Source organism: Phyllopteryx taeniolatus, chromosome 7, assembly GCF_024500385.1.
Source record: "Phyllopteryx taeniolatus isolate TA_2022b chromosome 7, UOR_Ptae_1.2, whole genome shotgun sequence".
NCBI lineage: Eukaryota > Metazoa > Chordata > Actinopteri > Syngnathiformes > Syngnathidae > Phyllopteryx > Phyllopteryx taeniolatus.
Genome location: NC_084508.1, coordinates 986,950 through 1,013,369, shown reverse-complemented (window position 1 = coordinate 1,013,369; position 26,420 = coordinate 986,950). Strand labels below are relative to the sequence as shown.

The window sequence follows — 26,420 nt, the reverse complement described above, 5'->3', positions numbered from 1 at the left end:
TCACTAGTCATTTGTCACTGTCAATATGAATAGGGATTGGGGTTTGAGGGGGTGAATCTCAGAATTTGTATCTGGCTTGTTTATTTGAAAAAATAGTTACCTTAAAATGTTTAACATTTTACTAAGCACAGCATTTAAATAAACTAAATATTGTTTGACAGTAACTATATCAGAACTCTTTCTGTCACTGTGTTCACAGAGACTTCTAGTCAGGTGTATGAAATCATGAAAGAACTGGATACAAATGTACAGCTGTTCCCAATGTACAACACTCCGCAGAAAAGTGAAACTTACTTCAACCGAAAGATGAAGAGCAACAGGTTAGTTGTAAACATTTATGCTTGCTAATATGTATAAACCCTTCAATGCAAAAGTAATTTCAAAGTTAATATACATCTATCCATCTATTTTCTTCCGCTTAGCCGAGGTCAAGTCACGAGGAAGTAGCTTTAGCAGAGAAGCCCAGACTTCCCTCTCCCCAGCCACTTCGTCCAGCTCTTCCAGGGAGACCCCGAGGCGTTCCCAGGCCAGCCAGGAGACATGGTCTCTTCAGCGAGTCCTGGGCCATCCCCGGGATCTCCTCCCGGTGCGACATGCCCGGAACACCTCACCAGGGAGGCGTCCAGGAGGCATTCTACTCAGATGCCCGGGCCACCTTATCTGGCTCCTCTCAATGCAGAGGATCAGACGGAGCCCCTCCCGGATGACCGAGCTTCTCACTCTAAGGGAGAGCCCGGACACCGTGCGTAGGAAACTCATTTTGGCCCCCCTCTGGAGCCAGGCCTGAAGGTGGGGCTCAGAGCCGAGCGCGTGGTGGCCCGGCCTGCACCCATGTGGCCCGGCCGGGCACAGCCCGAAAGGGTAACGTGGGTCCCCCTTCCCATGGGCTCACCACGTGTGGGAGGAGCCATAGGGGTAGGGTGCAGTGCGAGCTGGGCGGTGGCCAAAGGCAGGGACCTTGGCGATCTGATCCCCGACTACAGAAACTGCCTCTAGGGATGTGGAATGTCACCTCTCTGGCAGGGAAGGACCCCGACCTGGTGTGTGAGGTCGAGAAGTTCCGACTAGATATAGTCGGACTCGCCTCCACACACAGCTTGGGGTCTGGTACCTGTCCTCTTGAGAGGGGTTGGACTCTGGAGTTGCCCACGGTGAGAGGCGCCGAGGAGGTGTGGGTATACTTATTGTCTCCCGGCTCGACGCTTGTACGTTGGGGTTCACCCTGGTGGACGAGAGGGTAGCCTCCCCCCGCCTTCGGGTGGGGGGACGGGTCCTGACTGTTGTATGTGCACCGAACAGCAGTTCAGAGTACCCACCCTTTTTGGAGTCCTTGGAGGGGGTGCTGGAGAGCGCTCCCGCTGGGGACGCCATCGTTCTGCTCGGGGACTTAAATGCTCACGTCTGCAATGACACTGAGACCTGGAAGGGTGTGAGTGGGAGGAACCCCCCCCCCCCCCCCCCCCGATCAGAAGCCGAGTGGTGTTCTGTTATTGGACTTCTGTGCTCATCACGGATTGTCCATAACGAACAACATGTTTAAGCATAAGGCTGTCCACGTGCACTTGGCACTAGGACACCCTCGGTCGCAGTTCGATGATCGACTTTGTGGTCGTGTCATCGGACTTGTGACCGCATGTCTTGGACACACGGGTTAAGAGAGGGGCGGAGCTGTCAACTGATCACCACCTGGTGTTGAGTTGGCTCCGATGGCGGGGGAAGATGCCGGTCCGATGTGGCAGGCCCAAACGTATTGTGAGGGTCTGCTGAGAACGTTTTGCAGAATCCCCTGTCAGAAGGAGTTTCAACTCCCACCTCCGACAGAACTTTGCTCATGTTCCGGAGGAGGAGGGGGACATCAAGTCTCAGTGGACCATGTTCCGCGCCTCCTTTGCTGAGGCGGCCGACCGGAGCTGTGGCCGTAAGGTGGTCTGTGCCTGTCGTGGCGGCAATTCCCGAACCCGTTGGTGGACACCAACGGTGAGGGGTGCCTGTCGTGGCGGCAATTCCCGAACCCGTTGGTGGACACCAACGGTGAGGGGTGCCTGTCGTGGCGGCAATTCCCGAACCCGTTGGTGGACACCAACGGTGAGGGATGCCGTCGAGCTGAAGAAGGAGTCCGATCGGGCCTTTTTGGCCTGTGGGACTCCTGAGGCAGCTGATGGGTACCGGCTGGCCAAGCGGAATGCAGCTTTGGTGGTCGCTGAAGGAAAAACTCGGGTATGGGAGGAGTTCGGTGAGGCCATGGAGAAAGACTTCCGGATGGCTTCGTGGAAATTCTGGTCCACCGTCCGGCGTCTCAGGAGGGGGAAGCAGTGCACCATCAACACTGTGTATAGTGGGGATGGGGCGCTGCTGACCTCGACTCGGGACGTGGTGAGCCGGTGGGATGAATATTTCGAAGACCTCCTCAATTCCACCGACACGCCTTCCCATGAGGAAGCAAAGTCTGGGTTCACTGAGGCAGGCTCTCCTATCTCTGGGGTTGAGGTCACTCAGGTGGTTAAAAAGCTCCTCGGTGGCAAGGCCCCGGGGTGGATGAGATTCACCCGGAGTTCCTAAAGGCTCTGGATGTTGCGGGCTGTCCTAGTTGACACGCCTCTGCAACATCGCATGGAGTTCGGGGACACTGCCTCTGGATTGGCAGACTGGGGTGGTGGTCCCCCTTTTTAAGAAGTGGGACCGGAGGGTGTGTTACAACTACAGGGGGATCACACTCCTCAGCCTCCCTGGTAAGGTCTATTCAGGGGTGCTGGAGAGGAGGGTCTGTCGGGAAGTCCAAATCAGATCCAGGAGGAGCAGTGTGGTTTTAGCCATGCTTTGTCTGGTCCCTCATCTAGGACCTGTTTGCCATGGGTGACCCTGCCAGGGGCATAAAGCCCCAGACACACTGGGACACACAAACCCCTGCACCACGATAAGGTGACGGCTCAGGGAAGGGCAAAGTTATTATACTGTATGTATTTCAGGCAACTTGTGTTCTGCTCGCTGGCTGTTCTTGCTAAAGAGAAGAGCCCTCTGGAGTGTCTAGATGCTTTTGGAGCCACAGGTGAGATTGTCCTTAATTATTTCACGTTACCTGTGGCAAGTTGACATTTATCTACATTTCTGCTGCTTTTTCGTTTCACTGGCTGTTCTTGCATTTGGCTGATAACATTTTACACATTTTGGGGAGTGGGTGGTGGCTGGCTGAGGTACGGGTGTAGTCAAATGGGACAAAACCGAGTAATGTTTGTTACGGTCTGCACTGTACAATACAGCCTTATGGGCTTAATTTTTGGGGTCTTTGCATCTAAATTACCTGGAAGCACAAAGGCGAGGTGGGTCACATCTATACATCGGCCTCTATAAGCACTTTAAAAAACAACAACAAACAAAAGACGAAAAAAAGGAACAAAATGCTGTACATAACATTGACCATAAAGCATAAAACACAATAATAATAATTATAATAATGCCCAGGAGATCAGATGGAAAGGCAGTAGGGCTAGAAGCTTAGGGGCAGGGTTCAAATGAATTTTCCATGATGTGGATGGGAAGAGAAATTGAGTAAGGGTCATTTTAAAGGAAGAGTTAGCTAAGAATGTCTTGGAGGTGAAAATAGTGTCAGATCGAGTGATGAAGCTGAAACTTTAAATTGAGGGTGTTATGTATAATGTATGCCCCACAGGTAGGATGTGACCTAGAGGTAAAAGATAAATTCTGGAAGTAGCTCGACAGAGAGAGTCGTGATTTGTGCAGATTCTAATGGACATGAAGGAAAGAGGGGGGATGAAGAAGTGATGGGTAAGTTTGGCATCCAGGAAAGGAACTTGGAGGGACAGATGGTGGGAGACTTTCCAAAAAGGATAGAAATGGCTGTAGTGAACACTTTCTTCCAGAAGACGCAGGACTATAGGGTGACCTACAAGAACGGACATAGAAGCAGGCAGTTGGATTACATCTTGTGCAGACGATGTCATCTGAAGGAGGTTACTGACTATATTGTAGTGGTCAGGGAGAGTGTGGCAAGACAGCATAGGATGGTGATGTGTAAGATGACCCGTGGTGAGGAGGAAGATGACGAAGACAAAGGCAGAACAGAGTGTTGTGTGGCTTTGCTGTACGAGATGATGTGAGATAAGCTCCTGGTGGACAGGAGCTTCCAGAAGACTGAACCAAGGTCATTATAGAGACAGGCATGACAGTACTTGCTGTCTCTTCTGGTAGGAAAGGGGAGAAGGACACTCTTGGTGGTGGAACATCAAAGTACAGGAAATCATACAAGGAAAGGTTAGCTAAGAAGAAGTGGGACACTGAGTGGAATGAGGAACGGAGAAAGGAATACATAGAGATGCGACATAGGGTGAAGGTTGAGATGGTAAAGGCCAAAAAAGAGGCACATGATGACATGTATGGCAGGTTGGACACTAAAGAAGGAGAAAAGGATCTATACAGGCTGGCCAGACAGGGATAGAGATGGGAAGAATGTGCAGCAGGTTAGGGTGATTAAGGATAGAGATGGTAATATGTTGACTGGTACCAGCAGTATGCTAGCTAGATGGAAAGAATACTTCGAGGAGTTGATGAATGAGGAAAATGAGAGAGAAGGGAGCGTAGAAGAGGCAAGTGTGGTGGACCAGGAAGTAGCAATGATTAGTCAGGGGGAAGTTAGAAAGGCATTAAAGAGGATGCAAAATGGAAAGGCAGTTGGTCCTGATGACATACCTGTGGATGTATGGAAGCATCGAAGGAGAGGTGGGTGTGGAGTTTTTTACCAGCTTGTTCAACAGAATTCTAGCTGGTGAGATGTCTGAGGAATGGGGGCAAACTGTGCTGATGCACATTTTTAAGAACAAGGGTTATGTGTAGAGCTGTGGGAACTATCGAGGAATACAGTTGATGACCCACACAATTAAGTTATGGTAAAGAGTCATGGATGCTAGACTCAGGACAGAAATTAGTATTTGTGCGCAACAGTATGGTTACATGCATCGAAAGAGTACCGCAGATGTATTATTTGCCTTGATGGTGTTGATGGAGAAGTCCAGAGAAAGGCAGAAGGAGCTACATTGTGTCTTTGTAGATCTTGAGAGGGCCTATGACAGAGGACCCAGAGAGGAACTGTGGTACTGCATGCGGAAGTCTGGAGTGGCAGAGAAGTATGTTAGAATAATACAGGACATGTACAAGGGCAGCAGAACAGCGGTGAGGTGTGACAGACGAATTTAAGGTGGAGGTGGGACTGCATCAGGGATCAGCCCTGAGCCCCTTCCTGTTTGCAGTGGTGATGGATAGGCTGACAGATGAGGTTAGACTGGAATCCCCGTGGACCATGATGTTTGCAGATGACATTGTGACCTGCAGTGAAAACAGGGAGCAGGTTGAGGAACAGTTAGAAAGGTGGAAGCATGCACTTGAAAGGAGAGGAATGAAGATTAGCCAAATATGTGCATAAATGAAGGGGTGGAGGGGGAGACTGATAGGGAGGGTGGAGGACTTTAATACTTGGGGTCAAAAGTCCAGAGCAATGTCGAGTGTTGTAAGTAAGTGAAGAAACGGGTCCAAGCAGGTTGGAACGGGTGGAGGAAGGTGTCAAGTGTTATGTGACAGGAGATTCTAAGCGAGGATGAAGGGCAAAGTTTATAAAACAGTGGTGAGGCCAGCCATGATGTACGGATTAGTGACAGTGGCACTGAAGAGACAACAGGAAGCAGAGCTGGAGGTGGCGGAAATGAAGATGTTGAGGTTGCCTCTAGGAGTGACCAGGTTGGATAGGAGTAGAAATTAGCTTATCAGAGGGATGGCCAAGGTTATATGTTTTGGAGACAAAGTTGAGAGAGCAGACTTTGATGGTTTGGACACGTACAGAGAAGAGACGGTGAATATATTGGTAGAAGGATGATGACAATGGAGCTGCCAGGATGATTTGTCTTTGTCTTTTGGCTAGCCTGAAAACTTGTGATCTCCCCAGAAGAGCTAGACGAAGTGGGTAGGGCTAGAAAGTCTGGACCTCTGTGCTTTGGGCTGCTGCCCCTGCTTTAGTCTGCTGGGGAAGAAGAATGTATGGATGTTGTTCTTGTGAGCAAGAACCCAAGAAATTTTAACTCCTCCACTTGGGGCAGGATCTCATCCCCGACCCAGAGAGAGCACTCCACCCTTTTCCGACTGAGGACCATGGTCTCAGATTTGGAGGTGCTGATTCTCATCCCAGCCGCTTCACACAAAACGCTCCAGTGAGAGTTAGAGATCATGGCTTGATGAAGCCAACAGAACTACATTAGCTGCAAAAAGCAGAGATGCAATACTGAGGCCACCAAACCGGACACCCTCTATGCCTCGGCTGCCCCTAAAAATTATGTCCATAAAAGTTATCAACCAACCCTCACCGGAAACGAGTCCAACTTAAAATGCGGACCAAACTCTTATACTGGTCGTTCAGGGGGTTCGGCACCCCATACTCCAGAAGCACCCCCCACAGAACTCCCAGAGGGACACGGTCGAACACCTTCTCTAAGTCCACAAAACACACAGACTGGTTGGACGAACTACCATACACCCTCGAGGAACCTGCCGAGGGTGTAGAGCTGGTCCACTGTTCCACGGCCAACACGAAAACCACACCGCTCCTCCTGAATCTGAGATTCGACTGCCCAACGGACCCTCCTCTCCAGCACCCCTGATCCCCATGTAGTTGGAACACACCCTCCGGTCCCCCTTTTTAAAAAAGGGCGTCCACCACCCCAGTCTGCCAATCCAGAGGCACTGTCCCCGATGTCCACAGGATGTTGCAGAGGCGTGTCAACCAGGACAGCCCCACAACATCCAGAGCCTTTGGGAACTCCGGGCGAATCTCATCCATCCCCAGGGTCTTGCCACCAAGGAGCTTTTTAAACACCTTGGTGACCTCAACCCCAGAGATAGGAGAGCCTGCCTCAGAGAACCCAGACTCTGCTTCCTCATGGGAAGGCATGTCGGTGGAATTGAGGAGGTCAAGTATTCTCCCCACCTACTCATATTCCCGACTCAAGGTCAGCAGTGCCCCATCCCCACTATACACTGTGTTGATGGTGCACTGCTTCCCCCTCATGAGACGCCGGATGGTGGACCATAATTTCCTCGAAGCCGTTCGGAAATCGTTCTCCATGGCTTCATCGAACTCCTCCCACATCTGAGTTTTTGCCTCAGCAAGCAACAAAGCTGAATTCCGCTTGGCCAGCCAGTACCCATCAGCTGCCTCAGAGTCCCACAGGCCAAAAAAGCCCGATAGGACTCCTTCAGCTTGACGGCATCCCTCACTGCTGGTGTCCACCAATGGGTTCGGGGATTGCCGCCACGACAGACACAGACTACCTTACGGCTCCGGTCGGCCAACTCCGCAATGAAGGTGGGGAACATGGTCCACTTGGACTCAATGTTTCCCGCCTCCCCCGAGACGTGGATGAAGTTCTGCTGGATGTGGGAGTTAAAACTCCTTCTGACAGGGGATTCTGCCAGACGTTCCCAGCAGACCCTCACAATACGTTTGGGCCTGCCACGTCGGACCGGCATCTTCCCCCACCATCTGAGCCAACTCACCACCAGGTGGTGATCAGTTGACAGCGCCGCCCCTCTCTTCATCCGAGTGTCCAAGACAAGCGGCTGCAAGTCCGATGACACGACCACAGTCGATCATTGAACTAGGGAGTCCTGGTCCCAAGTGCACGTGTGGACACCCTTATGCTTGAACATGGTGTTCGTTTTGGACAATCCGTGGTGAGCACAGAAGTCCAGTAACAGAACACCACTCGTGTTCTGATCGGGGGGGCGGCGTTCCTCCCAATCACGCCCCTCCATTTCTCACTGTCATTGCCCAAGTGAGCAGTCCCCCAGCAGAACGATGGCGTCCCCAGCAGGACCGCTCTCCAGCACCCCCTCCAAGGACTCCAAAAAGGGTGGGTACTCTGAACTGCTGTTTGGTGCATAGAGCTGCGGACTTTGTATCGGTCGTTTGTAGTGAAGAAGGAGCTAAGCCGAAAGGCGAAGCTCTCGATTTACCGGTCGATCTACGTTCCTACCCTCACTTATGGTCACGAGCTGTGGAACAAGATCCTGGACACAAGCAGCCGAAATGAGTTTCCTCTGCAGGGTGTCCGGGCTCTCCCTGAGAGATAGGGTGAGAAGCTCGGTCATCCGAGAGGGGCCCAGAGTAGAGCCGCTGCTCTTGCGCATTGAGAGGAGATCAGGTGGCTCGGGCATCTGATTAGGATGCCTCCCGGACGCACCCTGGTGAGGTGTTCCGGGCACGTCCCACCTGGAGGAGACCCTGGGGACGACCCAGGACACGCTGGAGAGAGTATGTCTCTCGGCTGGCCTGGGAACGCCTTGGGATCCCCTCTGAAGAGCTGCAGGAAGTGGCTGGGGAGAGGGAAGTCCTGGCTTTCCTGCTGGGGCTGCTGCCCCCGCGACCCGACCTCGGATAAGCGGAGGAATACGGATGGATGGATGGTAATTTGTTCTGTTAATATTAACACTAAGACATTAATAAAGTTCACTACCATACAAACCACAGCAGTGTTAGCTGCATCTGGACTAGGGTAGTCCATCATTATAGAGGGTGTCATCCTCAATAGCACACTCTACCAAGCACACACAAACAACATCAACCAGTCTGCATACTTTCACTTACAAAACACCAAATTCCCTGCATCCAGCCCTTACCCCCCTGACTCCTGCTGTCCTTGTTCATAGCCTCGTCACTTCCCACCTGGACTCCTGCAACTGTTTGGTCTCATCACATAAGTCACTACAAAACTACGGCTTCTCCAGAACTCCTCCACTGGTATTGTCACAACAACCAGTAAAATACTGATCTGCACCTTCATCAATAGGGCCTTCACGTTGTCATACCCTCCCTCTCGTTCAGAGCTTCGTCCTCCATCCACCCTTCTCCCCGTCTGTCCACCGTTGGGGACAGAGCCTTCAGTCGCTTTGGCCCCCCCCCCCCCCCCCCCCCCCCCCCCCGTCTTTGGAACTACCACACTACCACCTGACCTCTGAAACACAGGATCATTAACCCCCTTCAAATTTAAACTGAAGACAACTATTCCGGACTACCTATTCTCCTTAACATTTCCCATATAATTTGTCATTTTAGTTGATGTTCTATGTTTTGTTGTTTTTATTGTTTTGTTTGATTTCTTTTGGCTATGTTTGGACGGTGACCTTGTGGCTTGAAAGGACCCCAAAAATATAATGAATTATTATTATTATTATTATATTGCAGCTCACTTTATTGCAGATTCAGTGCATCACTGCTTTACTTTATACAGTAGGTCAGTGTAATGCAGTTACTCACCTGCACATCTCTGATAGGGTTAGCTTTATTGGCTGTATGATTTTTAAAGTTGCAGCAATGACTGACATAAGATCAATTGGGCTCTTTTTCTTAACAGAAAAATACAACTAACTGAGTAATCTCAAATCATTCATTTGGTAAGTCACCACAGTGCTTGAGGATACGAAGGATGTGACCGGAAAGTCACTGTTAAGTAATTCACAAATACCAACCTTAGCCTGTTTGAATAGCTAATGCACACACTTGTAACAATATTGACGGGAACAAATGCAAGTAAAGAGCAACATTTAGCTTGATTTTCTCCAACTACAGTACTGTAGATAAAGCATTACTGCAATGAATTCTGGTTTCTCATAATGTATTGGCCAGTGGGGTAGTTGGATGAAAAAGTTTATAGCCTTTTTGTTAAATTGGTTAATTTGACTTTAGCTGGACATTGGGTTAAAGTTAATTCATTATAAAATTTACAAATGAGTCACAGACAGTTGTTTGCAAGTGGTGAGTACTAACAGAATTAACATTTCTTGTCTCTGTGTCAGGGATCACAGGCTTGCAATGGGCAAAGCATCTTCGTAATGCAGTCAAAGTGACCATAACAGATATCAGCGAAATCTGTGTGAAAATGATCAAGAGAAACTGTGAGCTGAACCAAATACAGGTGGGCCCCCGGGGGATTGAAGATGTTGCAGGTGAATTTAAAGGAGTACCCATAACAACAGTGGAAGTTACCAAGATGGATGCCAATGTCATGATGCACCTGCGTCCTTTTGACTACATGTAAGTTGGATTCTTAAGAGAGATCACAGCTGATTTTGACTTATTGTCAAGCTTCTAGAAACTTACTAGAAAGCCGTAACTGTAACTATACCATCAGGGGATAATTTGAATTCATAGTTGTGGGCCGCCATGAGATTTGTTGTTCACGGAAGACACGTCACAGTTTTGTTTCCCGTTAAAATGTTGTGTGTAACATTGGATCTCAACAACAACAACAAAATATTTTTCTTCATTTGTTTTATTTAAACCACAGATACTATGTCCAATGTGAATTGAGCCAATACTAACATGCTACATTTGGTATGCTCTCATACAGCAAGATGGAAACCTGAGTAGGGAAAGTGACAAGGGAGAATGATAAGGATTTTAACTTGTGCTCTTTGATTACTAGTGTAAAATTATCTTTTTTCTTTTCTTTCTGCTGTGCTTTGGTAGCCATCACACACTAACGAAATGCAATGCACACTCGTTGAAATCATCTTTTTTTCACTGAATTTCCTCTCTCTCTTTCAATTGACACTGAGGGGGGTGGGGGGAAAATTATCAGAATTAAAGATTGTCAAGATAAAAGTCGCAAGCATGTTCACCAAATGAGGTGAGAAGCACCTCTGTTGGTTACTGTATGCTAGAGCATCGCACCTGGGGAAAAAAAGAGACTCATTGTCACTCAAGTCAACAGTGCCCCATTTATTTCCAATGGGAGTTTATTCATAGTTTTTGGGGATTTGTTTTGCCGTGGTAATGCATATCACACCTCTCCTCATCGGAACTCATGTTTTGATACCTCAATTATGGAGGTAGTTCAATGGTGTTGGCTGCAGTGCTTCGACTGCATTTAGAGGCACTGCTTGCTCCACAAGCATACACGTTATAATAAAATTGAAAGAAGAAAAGCAATATTGGCATTGCCTCTACTACTCAACATCAGTTGACAGGCAGTGCTTGCTCTGCAAGCAGGCCTATAATTAGATATTTTAAAAATCCTGTGAGTGAAATTAAATAGCCATGGGACATGGAGACACAGTAGTTGTAATGTATACTACTGTATGTAATGGATGTGTTAAAGGAGACATTTAGTTTTTTTTCCACAGTTCTGATGTGTCTTAATATTTCTTTGACATGAATCAATAATTATATAACATTATGTTCCCCCTCTTGCAAAAATCATGCCTGTACAGGGACATGGTAATCTTAAACCAGTGGTTTTGCAATAGCGTCACTGTCAAGGATTGAACTGAATAATACAAAGGATGTTTCTGTATATTGGAAGTACTCCCCCTATTTGATGAAATTAAACCTTAAAGTGTTGAAAGTTGCCCTGGTATATTCGTTTTCATGTGAAATCTAGCTAAATTTTAGAATTCTTCTGCATGGACACCATGTTGGAAAAGTTCAGAAACAAAATTCAGTGCTGTGAACAAGTAATGGCCCCCTTCTCAAATTCTTATTTTTTGCATAGTTTCCCCACTTTAAGATCATACAAATGTAAACATCAGACCAATATAATCCAAATTAACATAAAATGCAGTTTTTAAATGGTGATTTTATTAAGGAAAAAAAAACAAAAACAAAACTATTTTAAGCTATCTGGCCCCGTGTGAAAAAGTAAACTGCCCCCTTAACCTAACAAGTGGTTGGGCCACCCTCAGCTGCAACAACTGAAATAAAGGGTTTTCTATCACTGGTAATGAGTCTTTCACATCTCTGGGGAGATATTTTGGCCCACTCTTCCTTGCAGAATTGTTTTAATTCAGGAAACAGTGGAGATGTTTTTGAGCATGAATGGCCTTTTTAAGGTCCTGCCACATCATTGCTATTGCTGCTGCTGCAGAACCCAAGTGTGCTCAACTTATCACAAACTGATGGCTGAACATTCTCATTCAGGATTTTCTGGTATTGCGCCTGCACCCTCAGAATGATGTCACTTCCCCTACAAATTCATTGACGCCCACAGCCATTCATGACCCAATGACAACTTGCCTTTTATCCTGCGCAGTCTGAATCTTTCTTTCAAGGAAGTGTTAAAGGGAGTGATAGTCACTGGCTTAAGGGGGAAAGAATGGTGTGAAGGAAGGAGAAGTGACGGACTTAGTTTTGCCTAGCGTGAGCGTGCTGAACAGACATTTTGGTCTAACCCCACGTCATCTTTGTGTTGGATGAACACTCCTCCAGAGTGTCGTGGGACAGTAAATGGAGGAGAACAATATTCCCTCAAGGGACTTTGTCGGAAGACGCTATCTTCCTGGTGAGGCGTCCCCTGTCACTGGACTGAACTGATTCGAACCTTGATAACGTGAGTACCCGAGATTTTGTTTGGAATATTTTATTTCCAACTAGTGCGAGAGACGCCTACTTGGCCGGGTGATGTCCTCTTTTTGTTGATCGTAGCGTCCAGAGTAAAGCCTGGACGCAAGTCTTCTTTTGTATGATGATTTTTTTTTTTTTTTTTTTTCCTGAATTGAATTCTCTCCTTCTCTCCCTTGAATGACTCTATACATACACACCTACACACGCACATACAGACACCTACACTTTGCACAACATCCACCTTGTTATTTGAGGACAACGAACACACAAACGCAATGCTTCAGTGATTCACAGAAGTATATCACAGATCACAGAACTATATCAGGGTGCAGCACTATAAGTGGGGTTGCATTGTTTATTTAACTACTGGTACCTGGCATCTTTTATGTTTCACCAACGCATCAGTATCAGGCGTCACATCCTGAGTGGCGGCCAACTTAAGGATGTGATTCAAGTGCTTGTGCATGAGCCTTGAGCACAGCTTTGTTTTATTTATGCTCATTACAGAGCAAACCTGCTCACGAAGATATGTGGTTCCAAAGATGGACAACAGTTTTGCAGCAAGGGCTGTCAAGTTGAGGTAACTGGCAAGAGATTCTGATGTGTCCAAGCCAGCTGCGGCAGAATTGCCGTTTATATCCGAATCACACTGAAAGTCCATTATTTCAAGTTGGATGTTGACGGGCAGATCAGAGGGATTCACGGTGAATGGTGAGCAAAAAACGTTTGAAGCCTTTCTCTAGTTCACCAAAAATTTTAAAGCGTTGCTAAAACTCCTGCAACAGTTCCATTGTTTTATCTTTAAACCGCTTCATGTCTGTGACATGTTGGGTCGTGCAAACATATTTCAGACAGGGGAAGTGAGCTGCATCACCACCAGCGAGTTGTCTCCCCCGCACATGATAGCTTCAACTTGAAAGAGCGTATGCTGTCATAATACTACGTGACAACTTTGTTGCGCCCTTGTAGCTGTTTGTTCAAGTTATTCAGGTGCTCTGTAACATGCACCATAAATGCAAGGTCCTGCATCCATTCTGTGGAATGAGATTCTAACACTGGTTTGCCCTTTCCTTCCATGAACTGTTCAATTTCTTCTCATAAATCAAAGAAATGCCTCAGGCTTCTGGATCGAATGAAATTAACAGTTTGCATGACCACCTTCATGACATTATCCATCTTTAATGACTTGCAACACAAAGCCTCCTGGTGAAAAATAGAGTGAAAAGTCCAAAAATCACGTCCTCCATTTTCAGATTGCACTTTTTCTCTGAACTTTGTCATAACACCTGCTTTTTCCCCGATCATTGAGGGCGCACCATCTGTAGGCAGGCTGACGGCGCGGGACCAGTTCACTCTGACCCTTTCCAGCGTGCTGACTAGTGCGGTGACGATATCAACTGCTGTCGTTGTATCTGTCATTGGCACCATCTCCATGAACTCTTAAACTCCGCGAATGAAAATGGCCAGTTGTGCAACCTAATGTCCGTGCTTCCATCAATTGCAACTGAAAACGCAATACATGACTTAACTTTGGGCTTTAACTTTCTGTCCAAATCCACTGAAAGATCGGAAATCCTGTCTGCAACTGTGTTTCTTGTCACGCTGATATTTGCAAAAGCCTGGCGCTTTTCAGGGCACACAATCTCCGGTGCCTTCACCATGCATGTTTTTTACAAATTCACCCTCACTAAATGGTTTTGAAGCCACTGCAATTTCATTGGCGATGAGGTAGCTAGCTTTCACTACGGCGTCACTGATGTCTCTGAACTGCAACACATTAAACATACAGCTTTGAAAATGACTGTCGCTTGGATGGCAGCAAATGTTTCTCCAAAACCTGTATGTAACTTTCAGCATTAATGGTGCCTTCACAGATGTGTAAGTTACCCATGCCATTGGCACTAACACAGCCCCATACCATTACAGATGCTGGCTTTTGAATTTTGGCATGGAGGACACGACGTCAACAATTTCCAAAAACAATTTGAAATGTGGACTCGTCGGACCACAGAACACTTTTCCACTTTGCATCAGTCTATCTTGGATGAGCTCGGGCCCAGAGAAGCCGGCGGCGTTCCTGTGTGTTGTTGCTAAATGGCTTTTGCTTTGCATAGTAAAGTTTTAAGTTGCACTTACGGATGTAACGGCGAACTGTATTTACTGACATTGGTTGGTCTAAAGTGTTCCTGAGCCCATGTGGTGATATCCTTTACACATTGATGTCGGTTTTTGATGCAGTGCCGCCTGAGGGATCGAAGGTCACGGGCATTCAATGTTGGTTTTCGGCCTTGCCGCTTACATGCAGTGATTTCTCCAGAATCTCTGAACCTTTTGATAATGATATGGACCGTAACTGATGAAATCCCTAAATTATTTGCAATTGTACATTGAGGAACATTGTCCTTAAACTGTTCGACTATTTTCTCACAGACTTGTTCACAAAGAGGTGAACCTCGCCCCATCTTTGCTTGTGAATGACTGAGCAATTCAGGGAAGCTCCTTTTCTCCCCACTCATGGCACCCACCTGTTCCCAATGAGCCTGTTCACCTGTGGGATGTTCCAAACAGGTGTTTCATGAGCATTCCTCAACTTTCTCAGTCTTTTTTGCCACCTGTCCCAGCTTTTTTGGAACGTGTTACAGCCATAAAATTCTAAGTTAATGATTATTTGCTAAAAACAATAAAGTTTATCAGTTTGAACATTAAATATCTTGTCTTTGTAATGTATTCAATTAAATATAGGTTGAACATGATTTACAAATCATTGTATTCTGTTTTTATTTGTTTAACACAACGTCCCAACTTCATTGGAATTGGGGTTGTACTTGCTCGGCTCCGGTATAAACAGTTTGCTTGCTTAACACAATTGTTATTGTGGCATCCAGTGGACGCAATAAGAACAGCAGTTTCTTTTATTGAAAAATTGCAGCTCATTTTTATACTTATCTCGCGGGCCGGATTAAACCCATTTGCGGGCCTGTTCCTGCCCGCGGGCTGTAAGTTTGACACCCCTGCGTTACAGTGTTAAAAAGAAGAATGCATAGTTCCATCAATCATAGCAGGTCGTCCAGTTCCTGTATAACAAATCGCCCCAGACCATTACACTACCACCACCATGTTTGACTTTTTGGTATGATGTTCTTTTTCTGAAATAGTGTGTTACGCTTACGCCCGATGTAATGAGTAGTGCTTGTCCAAAAGAAGGAACCAGGGCAACAAAGAAGTCCTCAGATTTTCTACAGAGTTGCTAACCAGCAGAGAAAAATTATGCTTCCACTGAGCTAGAATGCCTGATGTGAGCAGTGGAGAAGTGGAGAACATATCTGGAAAATCAACTTCACGGTGATGACTGATCACGCTTCGCTTCTGTGGGTGTTAAAAAACAACCAAACCCAATACACAACTCATCCAGTGGGCACTCCGCCTGAAAGAGTTCACGTTCACTGTGGAATACCGAAAAGGGAAATCCAATACTGTATCCGATGCGCTTTCCAGAGCCCCAACCGAAGCTCATATGCTCTTACCGGTCTGTGCAACTCTCCTGGCTGTGTCTCCCAAGCCATACAAGGAGCTTTCCATCTCAATAAAGGCTTTGTGGGTGGCACAACATGAAGACTCTGAATGTCAGGAGCTTTATCAAAAGGTGATGGAAAATGGCAAATTGGCCTTGGATTCTCACACTGAATACAACATTATAAAGGTGCTGGTCATATAATTAGAATGTCATGAAAATGTTGATTTAGTTCTTCCACTGCTGAGCTTGTAGGAGGTCGAGTAATCAAACTATCAGTACTGTAGTACTCGTTACCTGTACGTGTTTTTTTATTTATTTAGCCTGAAATCTTTTTGTCTGTTTTGGTCCAAAGTTAAACGACTGTCGTTCTTTTGACTTTGAGCTTCTGTACTGCATAAATTGGTGATTATGATGGGCAAGATTTTTCTGCTGAATTGAACAACAGAGTTCTGTTTGAAAAATTCTAAAAGTTAGCAACCGCTAACAGAATAGCTTCAAATAGCTAGCGTTACGCTGTACAGTACATACTTTGTTCAGCATGTTCCTTTTGAAAAGACCCCCTTTGCGTTTTGGCCTCCTGTCTGTCTGTTCAGTACCATTCAAACACTCTAAAGAGCGACTACATGAAATGCAAAACCGCGTCAAGTGACTTATCCGTTGACCGTTGTTATATTTTTTTGCACTTCCCGGCCACCTTAGGATCACCCTCAGCCTTTGCTTAGGTCGTCTATATGGCCCCAATGGTTAGGAGAAAATTTGGCATTGTAGAGCATTCATCCTCCACTGCCCATGTCTACAAATACAGTATATAACCACGATCTGTATAATTTTGGTTTCATTTCATTTCAAAAGAAATGTGTGTGTGCATGTTTTTGTTTCTTGAAGCAGTAATATAATGTTTTGACTCTTTCAGTCACTTGGATCCCTTTGGTACAGCAGTGAATTTCTTGGACGCCGCCTTCAGAAATGTCAGAAATATGGGCATTATTTCTGTGACATCCACAGACACTGGATCACTCTTTGCCAAGTCACCCAATGTTACACTGCGACACTATAATTGTCACATCGTACGCACAGAGTACTATAAAGAGCTGGCTGCACGGATGGTTGTTGCTGCAGTTGCCAGGTAAGATTAGTGATTTTACAATGTGGCATGACAGTGAAACGTTAGAAACCATCTTGATTCCTTGCTGTTTCATTTCCAGAGCAGCTGGCCGCTGTAACAAAGGCATTGATGTTCTGCTGGCAGTGGCATTGGAGCATTTCGTCTTGGTGGTGGTTAGAGTCCTCAGAGGTCCCACACAAGCTGATGAGTCTGCAAAGAAGCTAAGAAAGTTAGTTCATTGTCAGTGGTGTGAGGAAAGAGTCTTCCTCAAACAAGGCAATATGGTTGATGGTGAGTTCAGACAGTGGATACCACATTGCAGTTTAAGTCTGTCTGTACAAATGCATACATGCGTGACTTGAGTGTTGTTTGCATTCAAGCATTATACCATCCTGCATCTGTATTGCTTTGGGAGTGTTTTTCACTTGTTTCTCCGGGGTTTTTAGAGTCTTTGATAAAGATGTTAGGAGAAACAGAATCGGGCCTCAAGTCTTTGACCTGCATTACTTGAATCTCAGCAACTGTCATTGAATTGCATCTGGACGTAAATGGTGATAACAGCTACGGATCCTTTGGAAATTATATTAATTCCCAAACCACATTCTTTCATCACTGTGACAGATGTAACATCATTTAAGGGACGAGGGGCGGGAACCTGAGCATGCAGTGACAATTTGAGCATGCTGTGACAGCACGAGAGATTGCGTGCTTTCCGAAGATGAAAAACATGCAGGCGCCCCTTGCATAGACTGGGGAAAAGCAGCTATTACAAGACAAAATTTCTCTTTTCACAAGTCTTTTTCCTTTTTCAACGGCAGATGGGGTTGCTTCGTTCTTTTCTCTTTTCCTTCGCCAGCTTCGCGAGCAGCGGTAACTCTTAGAGAGCCACTTGCGGTCCGTGCAGCTATGTCTACGCCAACTCTTCTGTCATGGAGGATCTGAGCCCTCGTGTCGAACTGCCGCTGAAGAGGAAAAAAACTGATTCTTCCACTTCAACTGAGGATTTACTTGATTGGACAGAGACACAGACGAGTGTCCTCCTCTCAATCGACAAGAAATTGTCAATTACACTTGACTTGCTTCGCCAAAAGATCGCCAAACTCAGAAATAGCTTTGAGTTCACACAACAGTTCAAGGAGCTAAGATTAGATAATACTGCATCGATCAATCATGTCAACGTCAGCAGAACTACAAACTCTTCGACAGGAATATAAACTCCTGAAAGAAACTACGCTGGACATTCAATCACGAAGCATGCGCGACAAACTCATTTTTGTCCGGCATTGCAGAAAATGCTCCGGAAGACCCTGAGGTGCAGATTAAAAAATTCATGATGTCTGCGCTCAAGATACAGCAAGATACAGTCGACAAGATTACCTTTCACCTTGTCCACCAATTGGGAGGCCCTCGTCCAATCATTGCAAAGTTTGAACACTTTCAGTGTTTGTAAAATCAAAAGGTCGGCAGCTCAAAGGGACTTTGTTTGGAATGAACAATCAGTTCCCCAAGGAAATCAACGAGAGGCATAACATGTTGTACCCGTTGATGAAGAATTACCGTGAGAAAGGCAAACAAGCTTGGCTAGTTGTCAACAAGCTATATGTCGACGGCCAACTGTTTCGTGATGCCAACGTCACGTCCTGGCTCTTCTAGATAAGTACTTATTTTGATCTGTTGTCGTTATGAATTGTCAGGTGTATTGTATTTTGTTTCATTCTTTCCACTTTTGCTTCGACAAAAAAAAAAAAAAAAAAAATTTAAACTGAATCACGCATGCCACCAGCATGAATTCTCACTTCTATATGTCTGCTTTTCTGCTCTGCTTGTTTCCATACACACTAAACAGACAAGTCGCTCAAAACTCTTCTTGCGCACTACAAACCACCACCACACACCATATTATCCCCTTGTCACTGTTTGGTTTCTATGTTCAGTGTTTGTTCGTTACCCTTCTATGTACCCTGGCTTTGCTGTACTAAAATATAGCATCTCGATCACCCTCTCTAAATAACATTTGTCAACACAATACCAAAAAATCTCCCGAAAACTGTCAAAAAAAACAACAACAAAGAATGCATAGTACCAAATCTATTTAAAATTATAATACACGCACCCATTATATGTCACACTTAACATTTGTGTCATGGAATGTCAATGGCATTCGATCGCAGTCAAAGAGAATTAATATTATTATTATACCACTAAATTTAAAACAGACGACCTATTACAAGAAACGCACCTTACTGCGTCAGAAGAAAAATGCCTCATTGGCTCTAATTTCACTCAGGCTATCTCGGCCTTTTATAACTGTAGACAAATAGGAGACTCAATATTAGTACATAAAAGACTTACTTTTTACAATAAATAGTACAGTAGCAGATCCAGAAGGCTGATACATAATTATACAGGCTACAATATTTAACAAGCTTTACACAATTGTCAATGTATACGCTCCTAATAAAGATGATCCAGCCATTTTTCACATGCTCTTTTCACAGTTGTTAAACTTGTCAGCCAGTTCTACAATTATCATGGGAGGTGATTTTAACCTTACACTAAATCCCGTAATAGCAAAGCAAAGCTAATTTATTTATATAGCGGATTTCATACACAGGGTAACTCAATGTGGTTTGCATGATTAAAGGCTTTTTAAAAATAAAGACAAAAAACCGGCTTATAAACATTTAAAACAAAGAGAAAAAATAATAAATAAATAAAAATAATAAAAATAAAAATACAATTAAAACAGCATACAGTGCAAGAAATATTTAAAAGTGGAAATGCTCTAAAAAGCATGGAAAAAAAGAAGCGTTTTTAACCTGGACTTAAAAACATTCACACTTGGGGCTGATGTCACTTCTGTTGGCAATTAATTGCATTTGTGTGCAGCATAATAGCTAAATGCTGCTTCACCATGTTTGCTTTGGACTCTGTGCTCCACTATTTGACCTTAGTCTGTTGATCTCAGAGCTCTACTGGGTTTATATTCCATCAGCATTTCATTCATGTATTCCGGACCTAAACCGTTAATAGATCGCTCAATTCTCATAGATAGCAATCAGCCACAATGCCCCAATATAGTAGAGCAGTATATGGATGACTTTGGTCTTGTTGACATATGGAGGCTGAAAAACCGTACAAAAACCGAATGCACATTTTTCTCATCAGTTCACCGCTCTTTCTCAAGAATAGATTTTTTTCTTTCAAACAATTCGGCAGCTCAACGAATTACCCCAAAATACATCCAATCATCATCAGTGACCATGCACCAATTTCTCTCAATCGAAAAGTTGAGTCAGGTTTGGGACCCCCACCAACGTGGCGCTGCAACATGTCCCATTGAAGGACCCGGATTTTGATTCTTTCATGAGGAAGGAATGGGATAAGTTTTTGAAATTCAACGACTCTCCAACCATATCCCCATCTCTGCTGTGGGAAACCGTGAAAGCTGTTTTGAGAGGTCGAATCATATCATACTCCTCGTATAAGAAAAAACAAGAACAAAAATTGGAAAATGGCATTGAGGAAAAAATTAAACACCTCACAGAAGAATATGCAATTAATCCGACAGATACGCTTAGAAACCAACTTCAAAAGGTAAAACATCAATTAGATGTTATCTTATCAAAAAGAAATTTTTTTTCTACAACAACACTAACTACACTAACTTTGAATACAATAATAAATCAGGAAAATTCCTTGCAAACCAACTTCAGCGCAATAAAGAAAAGTAATTAATTACAGCCATTCATGATTCAACGCTGGAATAACTTAACTAGATAATAACTAGATCACTACTGGGAAGAATAGCCACAATAAAAATGAAAACCTTACTTCAAATAAATTATTTTCAATGATTTCATTTAAGACCACATTTAAATGGTTTCAAACCTTCGATTTTGCTGTAATAAATTTTCTTCAAAAAATACGAAAAATATAATTAGTCTATCCACTCTTCAGAAAAGTAAACAGGAGGGAGGCCGAAATGCTCCCAACTTTAAACACTATTATTTAGCTAACCAATGACAATACCTCATCAAATGGTTGCACCACAATGAGGAGTATGATTCTTGGCTAGAATTAGAACAAATAGACTGCAACAACATCAAACTACAATTTATTTCCACAAGTCTTAAATGCCATAAATGCTTCAAGAACCCAATAATCGCATCCACCTTAACGGCTTGGTGGCATAGTTTAGAATCTACAGGATCTCAATTAGCTCCCAGTATGCTCTGCCCAATCTGTCATGATCCAGATTTCGACATTAATAATATACCCCTTCATTTTAGTACATGGGGACAACATGGAATTGACCACCTACAACAACTATTTAACAATAATGTTTTTAGGACACGTGATGAATTGTTCCAAGAATTCCAAATAACAGGTGGAAACTTTCTTCAATACAATAAATTAAAAGCAGCAATAAAAAAAAAGAATACCAACACTCCAGAGCACCCTCGAACTGCCGGAGTTTGTCAAGCAAATAGTGAAGCTTCTCCCGCAAAGTAAAAGAAATCTTTCAAAAGTTTATAAATTAATTTCATGCACTAAATCAATGCACTTACCAATCACCAAATGGGAAGAAGACCTTTCCATGTCTGCTGACCGTAGCTACTGGATACAGATATTTAACAATATGTTTAGAATGACAAAAAACACAAATCTAGAGGCTTATACAATATAAAGTGCTCCGTAGAACACACTTTACTCAGTACACTATGCATAAAATGGGCTTCTCTCCATCTAATATATGCGCGCAATGCACCAAAAATACCCCAGACACCTATTTTCATGCTATATGGGAATGCAGACCAATGCAATGCTTTTGGTCTTCGGTTACAAAAAAACTCTCTTATATTTTGAATTTCAGGATTCCACTTTCCCCAAGATTGTGCATACTTGGCGACTTAAGCATAATCGACCTCCCTAATAAATATTCACAATCATGAACGCGAACGCTAAGAAAACAATTCTATTAAACTGGAAAAACAAACAAGCTATTAACATCAGTCAGTGGCTAAATCTCATCATAGAATATATCGTGTTAGAAAAAATATCATCAGAACAAAAAAATCAATTACATATATACGTAGATAGCTGGTCACCTTTCCTCAACATGCTAAATCTAGACTCTTGATTCCTTTGCCTGGGTAGTGTGCCATCTGACAATAACAAGACTATGAGTGTGAAAGTAAACTTTTGACTTCTGTATACTTTGTTGTTGTTTTATTATTATTCTATTTATTAATTTTTCTTTTCCCCCTTTTTTGTTTTTCTCTCTCACACATTTTAGATCGGTTTGCATGGTGAGAGGATGCATGCATGGAGTGGGGATCTTCTCTTGTCCCTTTGTTTGCGGTTCCGGTGTCTGTGGGGGCGGGACTTTCTTTACTCCTTCCCGATGTCGGGGGTTGGGAAAAACCACTGGGGTGACCTCCCGGGGAGCATTGGTGGTGTGATGGTGACTCGCCCATGTTCCGTGGGTGCTGGCGCCCGCCTGGGTCCCCCGCTCTGGCTGCTGGTGGGGCCCCCCTGTCGCTCCTCGGGCCTGCTTCCTCCTCTTCTCTCTGTTCCTTGCGTCGCGCTGCAGTTGCCTCTTCCTCTTCCCATGGGGGGGCCGGGTGGTCCCCTGCGGGCCGCCTGCAGGCTGTGGGGCCTGTGGGGTTTTTGTCCCTGCCTGGTTAGCGGGGGGGGGGGGGGGGGGTCCACCTTCCACACTCAGAGGCGGGTAATGGGAGCTGGCGGGCATGTGGGGGGCTGGGGGGGGCAGCCCTCTTTGTTGGTGGTTGTCCAGCCTGATGGGCCCGACCTGCAGGAGCCATGCCTCTTAATCACTCACTTAGCACACACTCACATCAGTCACTGTATATATTTTTCTCACTAGTCACAGCTGGGCACATATACATATCCAAGGGTTCCTGGGGGACTGGTATGGGGTTGGGAGGGTGTGGGTGTCGGACCGGGAAACAGCACAGATGTGCACCCGGCCCCACCGCCCTGCCTGACCCCTGGATTTTAAATGCATCACACACAATCATCCCCACGTTTTAATGCACCACATACACCCATTTCTGGGGGGCGGTAGATTTGTGGGGGGATTTGGCTGTTATGGCTGTTAAGACAGCTGTGCCTGGCAGCCCTGGCCCCCCCCCCCCCCCCCCCCCCACCTTCCGCTCACTGACTTCTCTAGATTTTGATGCACCGCACCACTCGGGGGCACTGATAAACAGGGTAGGGCCAATGACTGCCAGACTGGGACCTGGCAGTCATAGTAACATGGGTGGAGTTGGGTTCCCACTTAGCTTCATGGCGGTGCTCCTGAGGCCGGGCCCTCCCGGGCTGGATGACTGCTTGGCGTTGGGGCTCCCCTCTCATGACCCGCGGCTGCTCCCTGGGTTCCCCCCCTTATCGTTCCCTGGGTCCTCAGCCTCCACAGTGCAGGCACAGCCATTACAGGACACTTCTGACAGTGTTTGTGGATGCAAAACGGTGTCAATTGACTTGCATGTGTCCGCAGGCACGTAACCCTGGGACTCTAGTGCTGGGTGTGGGACCACTGACTTATTGCGACAAATGACTCATGAATATGCAAATTGCTTGTGTATCCCTTCACTCACACTCTTGTCCTATAGACTTTTATAATTTACATAGTCAATCCCACCACACTTCAGTTGTACAGCCGGGTTCACGACCCTTGTCCTGGATGCTTTTTCACCTGTCCTTGTCCTGTTCTATCTTGTCCTGTCCTTCCCTCATTTGGTGTAGCACTACAGTCCCACGCAACACTCATCTAATGTTTCATTGTTGTACATATGTAATGATTTACTTTTCTCAGCCTGTTTACAATTAGTGCTTTGCCGTTTGTCTTAGTTTCTCTCTCCCCTCTAGAAACTTTGTTCTGTTCGACTCTGAAGGCCTCTTTATACTCCCGCGGTCGCGCGGCCGACAACGCCCGCATTGCGTCACATGACCGACGAATTGCCCCGCGCGGCCCCTGTGCGTAGCTTGCCGCGCACACGGCAAAAATAGTTGCTGCATGTCAAACGCAGCGGAGATCATCTCTCGTGATTCGTCCGTTTTAGTCAGATGCTGTGATGACGTACTCGGCGTGCCCCTTGTTTCTACATACCATCTACGCCGCCGCCTTCTTGATCAATTTTGCAGCATAATTAAACGTATCATCTGGTCATCTATGTCCATTTGTTCTAGCAGACACTGTTCCACGGTCGCCATTGTTGATGCTTTGTTCCTTGTTACTGAAAGGAAAGTAAAAACGGCTACCGGAAATGGCCCAAAAAATGCAGAGTAAACTCCACCCTGTGATGTCCTAGCCAATACCAGCAGTAGCGACACCCTCGACTTGGAGGTGAACTACAGTGCATTTTAAAAACTGCGTCCATGGGTTGCGCTCAAGTATAAAGGCAAACTACGCGCCGGATAGCCGCAGTGACGTCAGCGCGGCCACCGTAGGCGCGAATATAAAGAAGCCTTTATTCTCAATAAACTTCAATTATAATACTAAGAATCCACAGCGGAAGCTGAAAAACTCCAGTGTGACACAGTACAACTGTTCCGGCTTAAAGGGGCTACAGATCCTCCGTTCTGCTTGACCTAACAGCCGAACAGGGAAAAAAAAAAAAGTTAGTTTTTTTTAAAATTGCTATTTGGAACGGTGGATGACTAGTTGGCACATCTGCCTCACAGTTCTGAGGACCTGGGTTCAAATCCAGCCTTGCCTGTGGTGAGTTTGCATGTTCTTCCCGTGCCTGCCTGGGTTTTCTCCAGGTGCTTGGGTTTCCTTCCACATTCCAAAACATGCATAATTGAAGACTCTAAATAGCCCGTAGGTGTGAATGTGAGTGCGAATGGTTGTTGTTTATATCTGCCCTGCGAGTGGCTGGCGACCAGTTCAGGTTGCCCAGAGTCAGCTGGGATAGGCTCCAGCAGGCCCGGTACCCTTGTGAGGATAAGCCGTACGGAAAATGAATGAATTACTATTGATTTTATTACTTTCTTCACTCAATCTGCAGTGGGAGGAAACAGTATGTGAATGCGTTGAAATTGCTTAACTGTTTGCATAGATTGGTCATAAAATGAGATCTGATCCTCATCTATATCACAAGAATTAACAGTCTGCTGAAACTAATATCACATAAACGTGTTCATATTTTTATTGAAAATAAACACTCACAGGACAGTGAGGAAATCAGAATTACACCTCAAGGTTATGGATTCGTCCACGGCTAATCTGAGTCAGGTGTGAGCCAACTTGGAGTCCAATCAATTAGTAAGATTGGAGGTGTGGCTAAAAGCTGTTTTGGGGGCTCAATCAAAAAGTGCATAGGATTCTCTAAAAGTTTATGTACGCACAAAAGCTGAAAATGGCGTACGACCAAAATCCCATCAAATCGTGCGTAACCACACAGGCACACCTATAAAAAATTAGCCTTTTATAAAAATAAATAAATAAAGTTGCGGCTCATCAATCAAACAAACAAAATCAGCTCATGATTATAAATGAGACTGGCTCATGTATTGTGAATGGTGAATTTGTGGCAACAGCAGAAACAATTCTTGCTTTTGTCTCAAGTAAACTTGACTATTCTAATGGTCTTCTGACTGGACTCCCCCAAAAGAGCATTAAACAGCTGCAGCTCATTTAGAATGCTGCAGCCGAGAACAAAGAGGTCAGAACATATTACTCCAATTCTAAAGTCTCTACACTGGCTCCAAGTCAGCATTAGAAAATATTTTGAAGTTCTGCTAATGGTCAATAAATCATGGTTTAGGTCCTGAATAAATGAAATAAATGCCGATGGAATATAAACCTAGTAGGGCTCTGAGATTGCCTGACACAAGTCAAATACTGGGGCACAGAGTCCAAAGCAAACATGGTGAAGCAGCATTTAGATATTATGCTGCACACAAATGGATTAAGTTGCCAACAGAAGTGACGTCAGCCCCAGGTGTGAATGTTTTGAAGTCCAGATTAAAAACTCTGCCTTTTTCCATGCTTTTTAGAGCATTTCCACTTAACCATGTAAAGCACATTGAGTTACCTTGTGTATGAAATGTGCTATATAAATAAATTTGCTTTGCTGGGACATCCCTGAGAAAGATGTTGCTTATATGGCAGCATATGTTGCTCCAAAACCTGTATGTACCTTACAGCATTAATGGTGCCTTCACAGATGTGCAAGTTGCCAATGTCATGGGCACAAACACACCCCCATACCATCACAGATGCTTGCTTTTGAACTTTGCGCTGATAACAATCTGCATGTTTTTTTCCTCTTTGGTCCGAGGACACAACGTCCATGATTTCCAAAAACAATTTGAAATGTGTACTCCTCCGACCACATAAAATGTTTCCACTTCGTGTCAGTCCATCTCAGATG

General features: G+C 45.1%; 1 protein-coding gene across 12 annotated transcripts in view; it reads left to right on the top strand.

The window, feature by feature from the left end:
• Positions 1-26,420, top strand: part of trmt1l (tRNA methyltransferase 1-like) — a 95,019-nt gene that overhangs the window by 32,196 nt on the left and 36,403 nt on the right. For all 12 annotated transcript variants that reach the window (XR_009789486.1, XR_009789489.1, XR_009789488.1 and 9 more), the window contains exons 6-10: positions 200-320; positions 2,967-3,046; positions 9,853-10,090; positions 16,825-17,037; positions 17,117-17,307. Coding sequence is in view for 5 of the 12 variants with exons in the window: in XM_061780359.1 (XP_061636343.1) it covers positions 200-320; positions 2,967-3,046; positions 9,853-10,090; positions 16,825-17,037; positions 17,117-17,307 (843 nt within the window). In the remaining 7 variants the exon portion in view is untranslated. The remainder of the gene's footprint in view (positions 1-199; positions 321-2,966; positions 3,047-9,852; positions 10,091-16,824; positions 17,038-17,116; positions 17,308-26,420) is intronic.